This window comes from Sceloporus occidentalis, unplaced genomic scaffold, assembly GCF_023333645.1.
Source record: "Sceloporus occidentalis isolate IW3139 unplaced genomic scaffold, rSceOcc1.0.p SCAF_10, whole genome shotgun sequence".
Taxonomy (NCBI): domain Eukaryota; kingdom Metazoa; phylum Chordata; class Lepidosauria; order Squamata; family Phrynosomatidae; genus Sceloporus; species Sceloporus occidentalis.
In genome coordinates, this window is record NW_028316990.1 from 7,609,711 (window position 1) to 7,626,417 (window position 16,707).

A 16,707-nucleotide genomic window follows, 5' to 3' on the forward strand; every position below is an offset into this window, starting at 1 on the left:
TTCTTGGTCCACATCATGAGTAGCCATGACTCAATGGAAAGGATAATAATGCTAGGAAAGATGGAGGGATGTAGAAAGAGAGGAAGACCACATGCCAGATGGATGGACACTATTAAGAAGGTCGCAGGTATGAATTTGCGGGATCTAAGCAGAGGAGTGGAGGATAGGGAGCCTCAGAGATGTCTCATCCACAGGGTCGCCATAAGTTGACATCGACTTGAAGGCAGTTAACAACAACAAATTATTGCTGAACTCAAATGCAGAAATGCATTTTTTAAAATTCACCAGCATGATTTTCAAGGCTTTCTAATTTCTCCTGGAATAACCAGGAAAGGGAATTCTCCTCCAGAACACCGACTGCTACAAAGAGTAAGGGACATTGACTTCCTCTGCTCTGCTCCTCTTTCCTTGTGGATGCTATTCTGCAGAACCAAAGCTCTGCTGAAAGCAAACTGAGGGATCTGTGACAGATCCCCAGATGTAGTTTTCAACCTGGGCCCTTGTGGATACTCACTTGACTCTTGTGTAAAGATCGTAGGCTCTGTTTTGCAGCGTGAAGGCTTCCAAAATGACCATATTGGTGAGAATCTGGCAAGCTGTTTCATTGCAAGTGTTCTAGGGAGAATAAGGAGGGGGTTCCTTTAGTACATGTATGGGCCCACATTGCTCACCCCCAAAACAAAGGTTAAAAATTGCAATGTACACATCATCAAATAGTTGCTAAGAAAGATAGGGAGGGTGAAGATACCTGAGTGTATCTCTTCCTTGCTCTTTCCTCTTCCTTCTAATGGTTCACATGACTTGCTACAAACACTGATGCTCAGCAAGGGAGACTACCTGGAGTAGTGAACCCAAAGCCACCAAATGCCAGAGCAAGGTGTGCAAGAAGGAGAAGGCAGAGCAAGGCATCACTTACATTGCAGTCCAGAAAACTGGCATCAAGGAACATGGATTCCCACAATGTGTTGTGCAGCGGGATATTCTGTTGGCAAGAGAAGGAGCGTGCATGTGAAGAGGTAACCTAACGCAACAAGGTCCATCCCACATAATAGAAAAGGAAACAATGAGATGCTTTCTTACACAGCCAGGGCAGTTGATGGAAAGCGGTCGCTCCTTTGTCTCGTTGATCTCAGCTACACAGATACAGCTCAGGCCTACAAAGAGAAGGAGTAGGACACATTCTATGTCCAACATTATATGAGAGGAGCATCACATGGAGTTGCCTGGATGAAAATGCAGACCAGGCATTGCAGCTTCTTCTTTAGGAACGGTTGGGAAAGGCTGCCCCCAAGTGACTCATACTGGTACTGCAGGGTACAAACAGATTGCAACTAATTAAAATTAACATTTAATAAAAACAACCCAAATTAATCACAATTTTAATTTGTGGCATCCTTAGGGTCCCCGTCATGCCTCTAGATTTCATCTTGTTGGAACTATGGTGGCGACCCACAGACCACAAACGCTCTTTCCATAATTATCGCAACATAGTGGTTTGAGTGTTGGACTATGACTCTACTCTGGCAGCCAGGGCTCAAATCTCCCCTCGGCCATGTAAACCCACTGGATGACTTTGGGCAAGTCACAGTCTCTCAGCCTCAGAGGATGGCAATGGCAAACCCTCCGCCCCCAAAGAAACATGCCAAGAAAACCCTGTGATAGGGTTGCCGTAAGTCGGAAACAACTTGAAGGCAAACAACAGTCACACTCCATCAAAAGTGTTTTCCAGATGTCTTCCACTAAATTCTTTCCATTTCCTTAAACCATGATGATTTTTATTTTTGTCATGCCCTCTCCATCTCCAATTTGTGTATCCGTCTGCCACTTACCATCAGGACTTTTCACTAACTTCTGCCCACACGGGGCACATTGTGCCAACTCAGTATTGAAGTATTCACTGGGTCCACATTTTCCAGGAAGGGCAGATGAGACAGGAATGCCGTGTATCATTTGGGAAGAGCACCGAAGTGGACAAAGCAACCATAAGAAGAGAAAGCAGAGCAACAGAAGTGGCATTTTTACCAGCCAACTTTGCCTGGTGGTTGTATCTTCTGCCACCTTCCAAGTCTATTTTCTATGGTGCAAGGAGACCAGGATAGCACAGCAATGTAAGGCAGGACAAGCCATATATGTGTATAGACAAGGGCACCCTTGGCAACCAAACACAGGTGTGGCTCCAGCTAAACCGAAGGAAAACTGCCATGGCACAGCTTACTGGGCATGGATCAACAACAGGAACACAGCTTGGCATACATCTATATTTAAGAACTGACATTATTTCACTAATCCTTTGGTGACTCCGAACCTTTTTATATTTTCTTATTGTTATCAGATACTAACCCTGATATAACATTATAAGGTCATCAAATTGTGGGCCACAGCGATAAGAGTTAGACGAAAGATGTTGGCTGGAGGATAAACGCAATACGTTTAGCCGTAATGCCCTTTGAAAATTTTATCACTTAAAAAGGTGGCAGCTCTGACTAATTTTAATATGCATTTTATGCTTTTATATTTGTGTTTCATACAAATTTGTAAACTATATTTGGATGTTTCCGGATGGAGGATAAATGGAATACATAGAGCTGTGATCCCCGTCTTTTTATCACTCAGAAACATTGCTCCTTTGACAATTCTTTTTATGCTATTAGATACTTGTATATTTATGGTTTTGTATTTTTGTATTTGGAAACTCATATTTAGATGTCTCTGATGCAAAGTTTGCTGGACTGTGACTGTAATAAACCATATCTCTCTCTCTCTCTCTCTCTAAAACAGGCAGCATGGTGTAGATCTTGGGAAAGTCACACTCTCTCAGCCTCAAAAGATGGCAAAGGCAAACCTCCTCCACCAAAGAAAATTGCTAAGAAAACTCTATAATAGGGTTGCCTTAGGGTCACCATAAGTCGGAAACTACATGAAGGTGCACAACAACAACAAAATGTAATACCAATACAACTAATAATAATAATAATACTGTGTAATACTACTACTAATGCAAATCTCTTTATGTATGTACCTCAAAAGATGCAGTAAATGTGGAATGAACACACCCCAAATTCCACCCCAATGATATCACAATAAAAACATCCCCTTTTAACTGTGTAATAATACTTCTATTTACAAAAATCAGCCTTAGGATAAAATAGAGAGGATGCGCACATACGCTTAGTGTTAAGAAGACTGGATCCAGTATGCGGTTTCCAAAAAAGAAGATGTTTTATTTAACCTCTCCAAAACTTCCATAGCCAGGCCTTGATATCACTTGCTATACATGAGTTTAAAAACAACAATATTCCACAAAGGATATCAAGCCACGCATATCAAATCTCAGTACAACACATCCGTCGCCACACAATCGCACTCTGCACATCAGAATGTACATAGCATCCTAAACAACAAAAACTTGGACAAACGTTATCTCCTCTATATATGTCTGTATATATAAAACATCTGAAATGCAATGAAACTCCACCGTTAGTTAAATGGAGATGATATACTGAAATGTTCGGTTTGCAATTATATCCTATTTGGGGTTCTAAGCTTATTTCTTAATAACAATAACAACCAAAAAACAGATTCTTCAAGGTATTTCTAGCATCGAGAGAAAAAAAGAGATTCATTTAGGGAAAAGTGGAACTGGGGAGAGACAAGACCAAAGAGGGGGAATATTCCGCTTGCCCAGCCTATAAAGACAAGCCTTTCCATTTATTATCTCAAGTCTTTGGAAATGCAATAAATACACTCAAGATCATGGAAAAACAACATTTGCATTCGGATACAAACCTTGGAAATAGGTATAGGGCACATTTGGATCAACGGTTCACTTCCATCTCCCACCCATTCATGCATCTACCCCAAGATTGTCCCTTATCAGGTTGATAAGGGTCCCTTATTATAAGGTTGGTAAGGGTCCCCAGGAAAGGAGGAATCACACCAGCACTTTTCAGAAGAGCCTTGAAAGAAATAAACTAATATAAACACCACTTCACAATGATATGCACAGGAGATCAATACTGACCGATAGACTTTGCTGGATGGATCAATTACAGTGCTTCCCCTTTGCAATGTGTCTTCAATTCTCAGGGGTCAAAAGGAGTCTGGGAGAAACCCATGGAAAAACCACATTATAAAATATACAGCCCTGTCAAAGAAAGTGGGTTCTCATGCTCACAATCCCTGGTGGCGCTATATAAACATTAATGAGAATGAGAATGATGATGATGTTAACAACAGCAACAACAGTGGTGTGACAGGGTTTTCTCCTGGGTGTAGCCACACTGCAGCATTAAAGCAGTTTGACACCACTTTAACTGCCACAACTCTATACTACAGTATCCTGTGATTTGTAGTTTGGTGAGGTATTCAGCCTGGAAAGCCAGTGTGGGGTTAGGGGTTTGAAGTGGTTTGTAAATCTACAGCACTATATACATAAAGCATAAATGATGATGATGATGATGATGATGATGATGATGATGATGATGATGATGATGATGGGCTACAACACTGGAGACTAGGATTCAGTTCCCAGCCAGGACACGAAGCCCATTGGATGTTCTTGGACCAGTCACACTCTCTCAGCCTTGGACGATGGCAATGGTGAGCTGCCTCCGAACAAACCTTGCCAAGAAAAACCCAGGATAGGTTCCCCTTAGGGTCGCCGTCAATCGAAAACAACTTGAAGGCAATGTGAAGTCAAAAGCTTTCATGGTCAGCATCCATAGTTTTTTGTGGGTTTTTCGGGTCATGTTCTAGAAGAGTTTATTCCTGATGTTTCGCCAGCATCTGTGGCTGGCATCCTAAGAGAATGCTGGCATGGAAGAGAGAGGGGTGGGGTGTGTGTGTGTGTGTGTGTGTGTGTGTGTATACTTGGCCCTCTTTATCCACGGATTTTTTATCCAAGGATTCAATCAGCCACGGCTTGAAAATATTCAAAAAAACGTATAAATGTCAAGTATCAAACCTTGATTTTGCCATTTTATATAAGGGACACCATTTTGCTATGCCATTGTATTTAATGGAACTTGAGCATCCACGGATTCTGTTATTCACAGGGGTTCCTGGAACCAAACCCCAGCGGATAACAAGGGTCTACTGTATATACACACATACACTGTGTGACCCCATTCCAGGTCCTCTGGGGTAATACAGTACACACACACACCACTCTCTTCCATGCCAGCATTCTCTGAAGATGCCAGCCATAGATGCTGGCAAAACGTCAGGAATAAACTCTCCTAGAACATGGCTACATAGCCTGAAAAACCCACAAAAAACTTGAAGGCACACAAGAAACGCATGCTGTCAAAGAGCTCTGGTCCCCGGATCCTGTAGGAAAGAGTCACAGCAGTTAAAGTGGTGTCAAACTGCTTTAATTCTGCAGTGTGGATACGTCCACTGTTGTATAGCGGTGGTACGAACAAAAATAAGTTGACCCTACATGACAAACTCTTTCCACACTTCTTGAAAGTGTGCACCAAGAAAGTGTCAACCCACAGTGGGAGGTTTGCACCACCTTTTCACCAAGTGCAAAGTGGAAGGATAAACGTAAAATGCAAGAAATGCAATCCTACCATCTACAGATATTGGAGTCACCAGACGCCCCACGAAACGCGGACAGTTTTCTCCACCTGATCAACAGAGGCAGGAACCAAGTTTGTGATGTACTTACAGAGAAAAATCTGAGTCTCATGATTGAAAGCCAGGAAAATAACAGCAGCAACAATAGAAGCAGCTTTGCAATGTACTGTTTCCCTTAAAAAATGGTTCTTCTGATACTCTCTATTGGCCAAGATGGGAATTTCAGGGATACAAAAGCAAAACCATCATGGGATTAAAGATTTTAAAGTTGCTGAAGGTTACAATATTTGTCAGTGTCGTTTCTGGCAGCGGTGGTTGTTTAACATCCAAAAGATGCTTCTAATCCCTGGGACAGAATTTCTTTTTAAATTCTCAGACATGCGTAAATATTATGTTCGCTTCTCTCCTCCTCCTCTCTTTGTGATTTTTAGAAAGGAGTTATAGTGCTCAGTGAAATGACATTATAATAATTCTAAGAAGAAAAACTGAAAATGGAGAAAAGCGAGCATTTCCTCTGCAAACCACAGAAACAGCTCATAGCAAGTGACCAGGTTTAAAACACAAAAGCTTTAGAGGTGCTCCAAGCGTTGATCCAAAACACTGTTGCAAAAAGCCCTCCAGAGAATGGAATAAATGGATGCAAGGGCATCATTTGGGAAAGTGTAAAGCAAAATGGTTTAAAGCTTTGGAGCTCAGCAAAACTGAAGGTCTGAATGGGGCAAAGCTCAGCGCATAGAGCACTGGTTCCCAACCTTTCTAATGCCATGAGCCTTTAATACAGTTCCTTATGTTGTGGTGACCCCCAACCATGAAATTATTTTCATTGCTACTTCATAACTGTAATTAAATAGATGTTTTCCAATGGTCTTAGGCGACCCCCATGAAAGGGTCATTCGACCCCCAAAGGGGTCCCGACCCACAGGTTGGGAACCACTGGCATAGAGAAAGCAGAGGCCTTAGGATTTGTTTGTTAAAAATCTTCACTTCTTACCAAATGTTCACTTTAACCACATGGAACCGTAAATACTGTAACTGTAAATACATTTAGGCTGTGCATGCTGTATCGTAATTAAAAGGTGCAACTTTAGCTTTGCTTTAAAAAACCATCCTGGGGAAGCCGTGTTGCCCATATAGCAAATCCAATAACATCCAAAGTCCACCAAACAGTGATATGTTTATTGCGCCAAACCAAAAAATGCAAAATACATTTGCAAGCTTTCGAAGCACCACTGGCATCTTCAACCGCCAAATGAAGGCCTATGACTACCATCTTCCTCCTGTATGGTTTTTAACATCTTTACAAGATGAAGAAGAAGCCAATGGAGCTTTGAACAACACGCATGTTGTGCATTTTGGTTGTCACAATAAAGGGATCACTGTTTGGTGGATTTTTGGTGTTATTGGATTTAGTTTTGCTAGTTGTTTACATCACAACTCTTTTGCCGTTACATTCAGTGATATTATGGGAATTATGATTTATGAGTTTTATTAGGGCAAAAAATATTAGGATTCTGTTTGGTGTGGTATGGAAAGAAATCAATGGAGACGGGGTGACAATATGAGAATCAAGAATTCATACTTCTTTATAAACCCTTCCGGAAGACCCCTGAGACTGAAGGCGCATTGCATTGACTGAAAAACACACCACGCAATCCTACCATAACTTCCTTCAAGGCAACCTAGAACCAATTGGGACAAACACAGCGTTCAGGATTCCTGCAATTCAGGACACCTTTGTCTCCTGATATGATAGTTTTAAGGGCATGTTTGTATGGCTTTCCTCCTGCCAGGCTGGCTTGCCACCACAAACCAGAGTTGGAGCAATTGGAAATGTGTGTGCCAAGTTTGCAATGGTAGAAGCAGAGCTTTGAAATAATACTTTTTCTTTACTATAACTCCCAGAATCTGGAGTTATGAGAGTTGCGGTCCAGAAAATTAGCTAGGAGGTGAAGGCTTCGCAACCCTTAATGTCATTCTGCCTGTCAAAATTACCTGAAGACATCAAGTAGTGTTGAAAGCGCAACAAACACACCCAAAGTGGTCACGCAAACAGAGCTTAAGATTGTCACAAAATAGACTGTGACAGATGGCACAGAGTAATCTTCTCAAACCGACAAGCCGGGGAGCGCTCTGAGATTTACCACTGAGGAGATTCAATGCTACAACAATTTTTTATTTATATATATATATAGAAAGAGAGAGAAGGAAAAAAACACCCTTAAGAAATGGCAGCAGTGTAATTTCTTGCAAATTTCACTTTGGCCACTGAGAAGTTCTGCTGCAAAGCAGAGAAAAAATACATCTTTATGGACTGGCACCACCTTGGCGAAGGCAGGTTGTCACTGTTGTTGGGTATGCCAAGATCCTTCCTCTCCAGAGCATTCCTTCTGAAAGACCACTTAAAATAAGGTTGGCACCCCCTTCTCAAAACTCAAGGCGATGGCTTACTCAGGCTCAACTACAAACAAGAAGGCAATGAGAACCATTATGGCATTATACTCTTCAGTGTTTGCAAACTCTAGGGACTTATTCTGTATGCAGGAACCTTGCATGTTTGCCAGTCATGGCATCTTCCAAACTCAAAAGATACCCCTTTCCTTTACTACCTCTGAAATATATACATAAGAAGGAAGGAAGGAAGGAAGGAAGGAAGGAAGGAAGGAAGGAAGGGGAGGATGGATGGATGGATGGATGGATGGATGGATGGATGGATGGATGGATAAATGGATGGATGGATGGATGGACGGACGGACGAATGGGAGGACGGATAGTTGGCTGGATAGACAGACAGACAGATCCCACTGGCATGTGTATGCCAGTATGCCAGTCACCACCAAGATGATCAGCCTTCTGGTCTACAGAAACCCTGGCTTTCTCCAGAATCAATAGCTTTCCAAATCAATCAAAAGCAATCTTTCCCCCCCCCCCCTTCTCTCCCCTCTTGCATCTCTTTTGTACACAGTTCTACTTGTTTTTTACACTTTGCAGACATCTCCTGCTTTAAAAAGAATTTGCACACACATAGACAATATTCAGCAGCAATGCTCAGAGAATCAAGGGAGAAAGGTGAGGCCCATCCAAATCTCAGCTCTTCTCCTCCTCCTCCATGACTATATATACTCGTCTCTCCCCACCGTATCTGACTCTGCTCCATACGCGGACCTTCTGGCCAACTCCACCAAGTTCAGTCAGCTCATGCAACAAGGCCTTGGGGAAAGAGGTGGACATCTTGGAATCGCCGCGCTCCTACGTCTATGGGCTGCGTAGCGCAGCGCTACATGGTTTTGATGACGGTCATGCAGGTTTTTAGAGCAATGTCCATTTGGCTTTGTTGTTCTTTGTTTGAAAGCCTGTTGTAAGCTTCGGGTCGTATCTTGGAGATGGCCGCATTTCACCCCTACCGGTGTCTTTGCTCTCAATTCCCAGCTGCGGCAACAGAAGGCAAGTCAGGGCGCTATTCGGCAGCCATTTGTTCAATGTGATCACTGAGGAGCTTGTACTGTTCTGCAAAGTAAGAGAAACAAGAGTATAGCAGGTACCTTGCCTTTCCTATAGCATTGCCATATTAGATATCTATCAGATATTATGAAAAGTTCAGACAGTACAATTGTCACTATTCATGTAATGATAATTACATCATATCCTGACATATATTCTACTTCCTTTCATTTATTTTTCTTCATGATTATAATCTCATATATACCTTGTAACTTCAACTTTCTATCTAGACCATTTGTGTTCTCTAGGTGTTTAAATCCTAACAAAAATTCCACCTATTTATATAATGTCCGAAATAAAGCAACATCCAACTCCAACCAATATGATTATTATCTTTTATCCATATTCTAGCCATTCAAGTTATAACTATCCCCATATAATTTCCTTTCTCTTTCTTTAAATAATAATAATAATAATAATAGAAGTAGTAGTAGTAGTAGTAGTAGTAGTAATAAACCAGTTTTTCAAATTTCCTTTCCAAATTGTCATCCTTTGGCATACTTAAGAGATAAAACTTCCTCTGATGCATGGACATGCTTTTAGACTGCAGCTCCCATAATCCATCACAATTGCCTATGCCTGAGTAAGGCTGATGGGAATTGCAAGCCAACAATAGTGCAGAAGGGGCAACTTTAAGGCAAAACAATGATGATAGAGGACCTCTATCTTCTCCTCCCAACCATCATCTTCATTCCTGGGAGCCAATTCTTGCACACTTTGCCAGTGTTTGGAAAAGTAACTTTTAAAAGACTGCAACACTCATAATCCACCAGGGCAGCAAAGTCACTAGCCATTCTGGTTGGGTGAATTACCAGGAGTCCCGAAAAAGTCACTCGCCCAAACTCTTTGCACCCGTGCGACTGAGTTTACCTTCGTCCAGGTTGCCGATCACCGCCTGCTTCTTCAAGAAGTCATTGCACAGCTTTTTGTTCAACCCAAAAGCCAGCATGTTGTGAGTGAAAGTCCTGGAGCAAAGGAGAAGAAAGAGGGGGAACATGAGGACGCCGGAGGAAGGGGGTGATGGCTTAGGGGCGAAAGTTTGTGTGTAGGTCGTTTCCAGTTCAGTCCCCAGCATCCCCGGCAGGTTGGTTTCTTCTTCACTTACCCCAACTGACCAAAGGTGATATTTTCATTAAACCGCAGACTATCATCCCGCTCTTCTTGAGTCATGTGGCACCACTTCTCCCTGCAAACATATGAATAGATCCTATGAGCAGGAAATACACATCCAACCCATGCGCAAAACCACGTTCGGACACTATCTACCAAAGCTGTGGTTGCCATTGGAAGCAGGTATTGTACCTTTCCATAGATTCATTTGCAACGGATGCTCAACAACCTCCAACATCTTAAAAAAGCAGTCTGCTTTGGCGACTTTGTTGTTTCCAACAGAGAATAAGAAAAAGCAGGTTAAAATACCTGTTTCTTCTTCTCTTTTGAAAGCGCCAAACTTTGCAAATGAACAGCATCCTAAAATGTTTGGGGTTGTTCTATCTGAGTTACCACAATCCCAATAATTCTGAAACCTACCTAGGAATCTGAACTGTATTCGGTTATCGTTTTCAAAGAGGGAGGGAGGCCTACAGTTAAGAGGGGATGCAGGACGGAGGTATAGGAGGGAAGGACACATGTAAAATGTAAGTTCTCACTAAAACCCTGTTCAAAATTTTGTTGTTGTTATCTGCCTTCAAGTTGTTTCCAACTTATGACGACTCTATCACATGTGGTTTTTTTGGGCTGAGAGTGTGTGGCTCACCCAAGATCACCATGGCTGAGCAGAAATCGAACCTGGATCTCCAGAGTCACAGTTCAATGCTCAAACCACTACACTGCTCTGGCTTGACTTCTCTTTAGTAACTCAAAATCAAGACTTAACTAAACTATTCCCAATTCAGAGGCAGGGGAACCAAGGTTTTAAGAGAGTGCCAAAACTAAAGATAAGTCTATGGCAGAGATTGCATTTGAACAGTAGTCACCTAAATTCAGCTCCTGGTTTTGCAGACACTAACCAAAAATAATTCAAGAGCTAGAAATACAAAGAAGATGCTGAGCACTAATAATGCTCAGAGCATAAACATATGTACTTAACACTGGGGAGTTCTGGTAGTTATGGTCCCCCAAAAGTAACTTTTCCAACCTCTGGATAGGCTAAAGGCTGGAGATGCACTGTGAATCCTAGCAGTTTTCTTAGAACAATCCATGAGTAAAACTCAAGTTAAAAGGTTTTCGCCATTTCCAAGTCTAGTAACAGGGAGTTTCCAAAAGTCAAATGAGCACCAGAAGAGAAGCAGCCTATGTTTTATGTATGTATTTTATATATTTGCAATGGTCTGTTTTGGTTTGCACATCTGCAGTTGGGACCCTTCCCTTCTTAATTTGCTTTGATTCCAAGAACACTTTGTACAAATGGGTTTATTTGGGTGCTCCATCCTATCTTGGTTCTTTAGGTGCACAACTCTTACTTTAGATTTCACATTCTAGATATTTACTTGTTATAGATAATGAGAGGCATGCATGCTTCCAGATTTGCACCCAAAGGCCTATTTAAAGCTGCTGTGCAAAGATCTGTCCAGAGGCACCAAAAACAGAGATCTAGAACTGAATGAACTTTCAGCAAATGCAGTAAAGAGCCTCCTGAGCTGTAGCATGCAAGATGGTTTGTTTTCCTCCAAAGAAAGCAGAACCCACATGCAAATAAAAAAAAAAAATGAATCCTGCAAGTAGAAATCCTGCTCTTCAAGGAAAACTGAGATTAGACCCCTCTTGATGAACTAGTTTTCTACATTTTAATAGGGAAGCATTCAGGAATTAGCATCACCTACCACTCATACTAACACAACCCAAATAGGACTCTTGTTACTTAATTCAGCTGTGGATCAAGCTTAAGTTTAAAAATAAGAGAAGCCAGCTGAAGTTTTATGTATGTCAAGAGGAAGCAAAGAAAAAAGGGGACAATATAAAGTATGGGGGGAAAGGAAGTAAAATGGAGGCGGAGAAGCAAGAGGGAATTTTAAAAATGAAATTGCAATGTTTACTAGAAATGGAGCTGGAAAGAATGGGAACAGACAAGGAAGGAGAATGTCTCAGCAAGAAATTCAAGTATAATCCTGAATTAACCCCCAAAGGAAACAGGATCAATGTAACCAAATAGGAAAGGGAGGAAGAAAAATTTGGCTTCAATCTGAGAGAGTCTTTTAATTCAGTCGTTCTCAACCTGGTGCCTTCTGGATGCTTTTTTGGACTGCAGCACCCAGAACCCCCAACCATTAGTTTGTTGGCAGGTGGTTTTGGGGAAGTGAAACCCAGCATCTGGAGGCCTAAAGGTTGAGAACCATTGTTCTAGTTGGTGGACCCCTTCCATAGAGGTCTAGGAGTATTTTGCAGATTTTCGGGTCTCTCACACTGCACCACTGATTCCCAAACCTTTGGCCGTCAAGTGTTTGGGGCTTCAAGTCCCAGAAGCCCCAGTCACCACGGCTAAAAGCCAAAAATCCTGGGAGCTGCAGTTCAAAACACCTGGAGGACCAAACTTTGGGAAGCACTGCACTACACAGTGACAACCTTTTGATATCACTTTAACTGCCACGGCTCCATGGCTGCATCTTCACTGCAGAATTAATGTGGTTTGAGATTGTTTTAACTGTCATGGCTCAATGCTATCGGATCCTGGAATTTGTAACGTTGTGAGTTAGTTACAGAGAGCTCTGGTGCCACCACAAACTACAGATCCCAGGATACCATACCATGGAGCCATGGCAGTTAAAGCGGTGTCAAACTGCATTGATTCAGCAGTGTAGATACACTCTATTTTACAGATTCCTGGGATTTGCCGCTTCCATGAAGCATTCAGAATGCTCAGCCAGAGAGATCTAGCGCATCACCAAATTACAATACCCAGAATTCCATAAGATATAGCCGTGGCTGTTAAAGTGGTACTGATGTGCTGTAATTCTGCAATGTGGAAGAGACCCTACACAATGCAGAAGAACTACCTAGGATGCTTAGCCTCCCTAGAAACCCAGTTTGGAGCACATGTAGGATAAATCTCAGCTTGATATTGCTCAGGACCCCTTTGCAAAAAGTCCACATAAAACCAAAGTCTGGCAACACTGTGCTTTGCGACCAGGAGATGCATGTGCAATGCATCTATGGGTTTAACATGTTTATACTCCAATAATTCCTCCTCCAGAGTTGCTCCTCTGGATGGATAGAGAGCTCCAAACCATCATATTCTATTCAAAAAGCCACTGCCTGATATGGAAAGAAAGGAGGAAAGATACACACAATGGTCACAAAGTGCATGGGGGGAAACACGATACAGAAAGCAGCTATTTCAGCTCAGATGGTCACAGAGGAATGGAAGGGGAAGGAAAGAGAAAGACAGAAAAGGCCAAACATCAACAGCATCATTCTACAAAGGCACAAAAAGGAAATGGATCTAAAGAGAAGAGAAAGTTCAAACAAAATGCCTCTATCAAGAATTCCTCAGTGATTAGAAGGAGCTTGGGTCCAAAAACTTGCCACAGTTGCTGACATTAAAACATATAAGAGGCTGCAACTTACATCCAGAACCAATACAAAATTACTGAAGTACTGACAGAAAGCAAGCAAGCTATTGATATTTGGGTAGGAGCCACTGCCAGCTTTGCAAACTCCATCCGGAGATGAGACAATGTTTGCATAACATAGGGATAGGAATTGTGCAGCCTTCCAGATGTTGTTGAATTGCAATTCCCAGCAGCCCTAGCCAGCAGAGCCAATGGGGAAGGAGGCAGAGAGCTGCAATTCATTTTGCCTCTCCTGTTTGGTTTGTAACATCTTGCCTGATGAAGAAACAATGGAGCTTTGCAAGCTTGCAACAAGTATAGTGCGCTTTTCAGAGCAGCCAAACAAAGCTCAATCTGTCTTCTATATGATATCTCTTCAAGTATTTGGAGATGATTATCATGTTCCTTCTCAGTCATCTCCAAGGCAGCTCCCTAAGTCTTTCTCATGGAACATGGATTCCAGACCTTTTATCAATTTCTGGATCTGAGCCATGCATCTGAGGAAGAGCATTGCAAAACTGATGAAAGCGCAAGCTAAAATAATTCTATTAACCTTACAGGTGCCACAAGAGCGTAAATCGTTTTGGTGGAATGGATTGGCATGGCCAACCCTTTTGAAAGAAATGCACAGTATGTTTTCTCTGTAGCTAAAAAAATTGCAAATGTTGGCGGGGCAATGGGGGGGGAAAACTACACTATTATTATCTGTCTCTAAGTTGGCTTTGTTTGAGTCTAGTTGGAAACAGATTTGTGTTCCTGGGTTTTAAATTGCTCCGGCCTCTATTGACAAGTTTGTTGTTTTTGTTGTGTGCCTTCAAGTCGTTTCTGACTTGCGGCAAACTTAAGGTGAACCTATCATGGGTTTTATTTGGCAAGATTTGTTCAGAGGAGGTTTGCCATTGCCATCCTCTGAAGCTGAAAGACTGTGGCCTCATTTCTCGGACCATGAATCAGTTTGAATTGGTTCAAACAATCCTGATTTCCACTTAATCTGAATCACTGAGTGGATTTGCAGAGGGGGGCCATGCGCTAGACGCATTTAACCCACGTCTTTTTGACGATGATTTTTTCCTCTTCTTTTTTGACAAATTGATTCTGCGCAAGTGTGAACCACATGTGGATCGGAATCGATTCAAATTTCCCCTTTGGCCAGCTGGAGCCAAATCATTTGGAATCAATTCATTTGTGAATGGGAACCACAAGTGGATTATTTTGAAGCAAAAAGAATGCGATCGGGGCAAATGTAGTGGGAACCACACTCCGCTGTCGAATCGATCCATCGATTCGGATCGCAACCCGATTTACCTGTAAGTGGGAATGGAGCCTGTGACTAGCCCCAAGTCACCCAGTGGGTTTCATGGCCAAGCCAGGAATCGAACCCTGGTCTCTAGTGACATAGCCCAACGCTCCAACCACTACGTCATGCTGGCGTGAATTCAATTTACAGTTAAATTTACAAGTACTCCACTGAATACCATACAACTACGTTGGCAAATTTTTACAACCCAAAGCAAGCCGGCAGCACTAGCGTTTGGAAAGACGTTCCCCCAAGTAAATGCGGACAGACACACACCTCGTTTCCTCTTCCTCTCCAGCATTCCCTCTGGAGCGGCAGCAGAAAGGGCCAACAGAAGGTTACATGTTAAGATCATGCAAGAAAGGATGGATGGATTTAGAGAAAGGAAGGGTGGAAGAATCCAACTCAACGTTTTTTTCCAAAAGAAAAGGTTAAAGACATTAAGAGAAAGAGAAAGAGAAAGAGAGAGAGAAAGAGAAATTAGTGCGTTCTTTGTTTTTTACATTTGCTCTTTCCCACAAAGCAATACGAGAACCAGACGAAAGAATAGGATCTCAACCAGCTCTCTGGTCAACAGAAATGGGACGCAACCACCAACTGTGTATCCCAGCATGCTGAAAGACAATATGCTATTCCTATTTAGGGGACTTACTACCTGCCACCAACTTGGACCTTGCTTTCTTCTAAGGGCCTTGTGATAGACAGAGCGCCAAGGCAGATAGAGACAGGTTTGCCTTTATATTGTTCTGGTATTCCCAAAATGGAGAGCCACCTTGCACTTCCTTTTATCCTGCAAAGTGAGTTATCATAAAATCCCAACAAGATGTTTTAGTATTCCCAGAATGGAAAGCCACTTTGCATTTCCTCTTTTCCTACAAAGGAGTCGGTGAGCGTTGTAACCGACAGAAACAGGTATGAGTTATCAAAATCAAAATATACGTTTTGATATTCTCAAAATGGAGGATCACCTTGCACTTCCCCTCTTCTCATAAAAGGGCCTGTAAGCTGCGCACCAGATAGAAACAGGTTGGTTATCAAAAGATATAATGTTTTGGTATTCTCAAAATGGAGAACCTTTTCATTTCCTACAGAGGAGTCTGTGAGCCCTGTACTAGATAGAGTTTTGAGTTTTCACTTTTGTTTGGTTTGGTAGTCTCAAAATGGAGAACCAACCTTCTCTTTTCCTACGAAGAGGTCTGTGAGCTCTGTACCAGCCAGAGACAGGTTTGAGTTTTCAAAAGTGGGTTGTTTTTGTTTTGTATTCTCAAAGAGGATAACCAAATTCCATTGCTTTTGTTATATTAGTTTTCTGGTTTCCAACAATGGTCCTGGGGCCATTAAAGTGGAACCTCTTTGGAGAGGCTGCAGGTCCTTTCTTTCCAAAAGCATCTCAAGAAAGCATGCAAAATAACATGACTCTAAGACCATTATCCCCTCTCCTTTTTACCTATTTTTAAAAACAATCATTTTTGCCTGACAGAGAAGCCTGCAGCTTTTAAACCTTGCGCAGAGTTTTTTGGGGGCTTCTTTGGTTCGCATAGTAAAGTTATTGTTATAAAATGGAGTTTGGAACTTGCAGCTTCAGAGTAGCCAATCCACCTGCCCACACTTTGGGACTTTCTTGTCTCTTCCCTGCCTTCTGTATATTACAAATATTCTAACTTTTGTACCTTGTTGCTTGATAAAGAATTCTGCAAGAATGCAAATTTTTATGCTATCTCGGTGCTACTTTCTAAGGTTTTCATGGTCCGGAGGAAAAGCTATCACCTTACTCTGCTTTTTGTC

The 16,707-nt window shown here is 42.0% G+C and overlaps 1 protein-coding gene across 4 annotated transcripts in view; it reads right to left on the bottom strand.

Moving 5' to 3' along the window:
* Window positions 1-3,195: 3,195 nt before the first annotated feature.
* The window catches only part of LOC149305788 (uncharacterized protein KIAA0513-like), a 52,769-nt gene continuing 39,257 nt past the window's right edge, over window positions 3,196-16,707 (bottom strand). For 3 of the 4 annotated variants that reach the window (XM_089539661.1, XM_089539663.1, XM_089539662.1), the window contains exons 10-13: window positions 15,199-15,228; window positions 10,184-10,264; window positions 9,949-10,043; window positions 3,196-9,084 (exon numbers count right to left, since the gene is read on the bottom strand). In XM_089539661.1, coding sequence (XP_089395787.1) covers window positions 9,035-9,084; window positions 9,949-10,043; window positions 10,184-10,264; window positions 15,199-15,228 — 256 coding nt within the window. In that variant the 3' untranslated portion in view covers window positions 3,196-9,034. The remainder of the gene's footprint in view (window positions 9,085-9,948; window positions 10,044-10,183; window positions 10,265-15,198; window positions 15,229-16,707) is intronic. The other variant, XM_089539664.1, reaches the window with a different exon arrangement.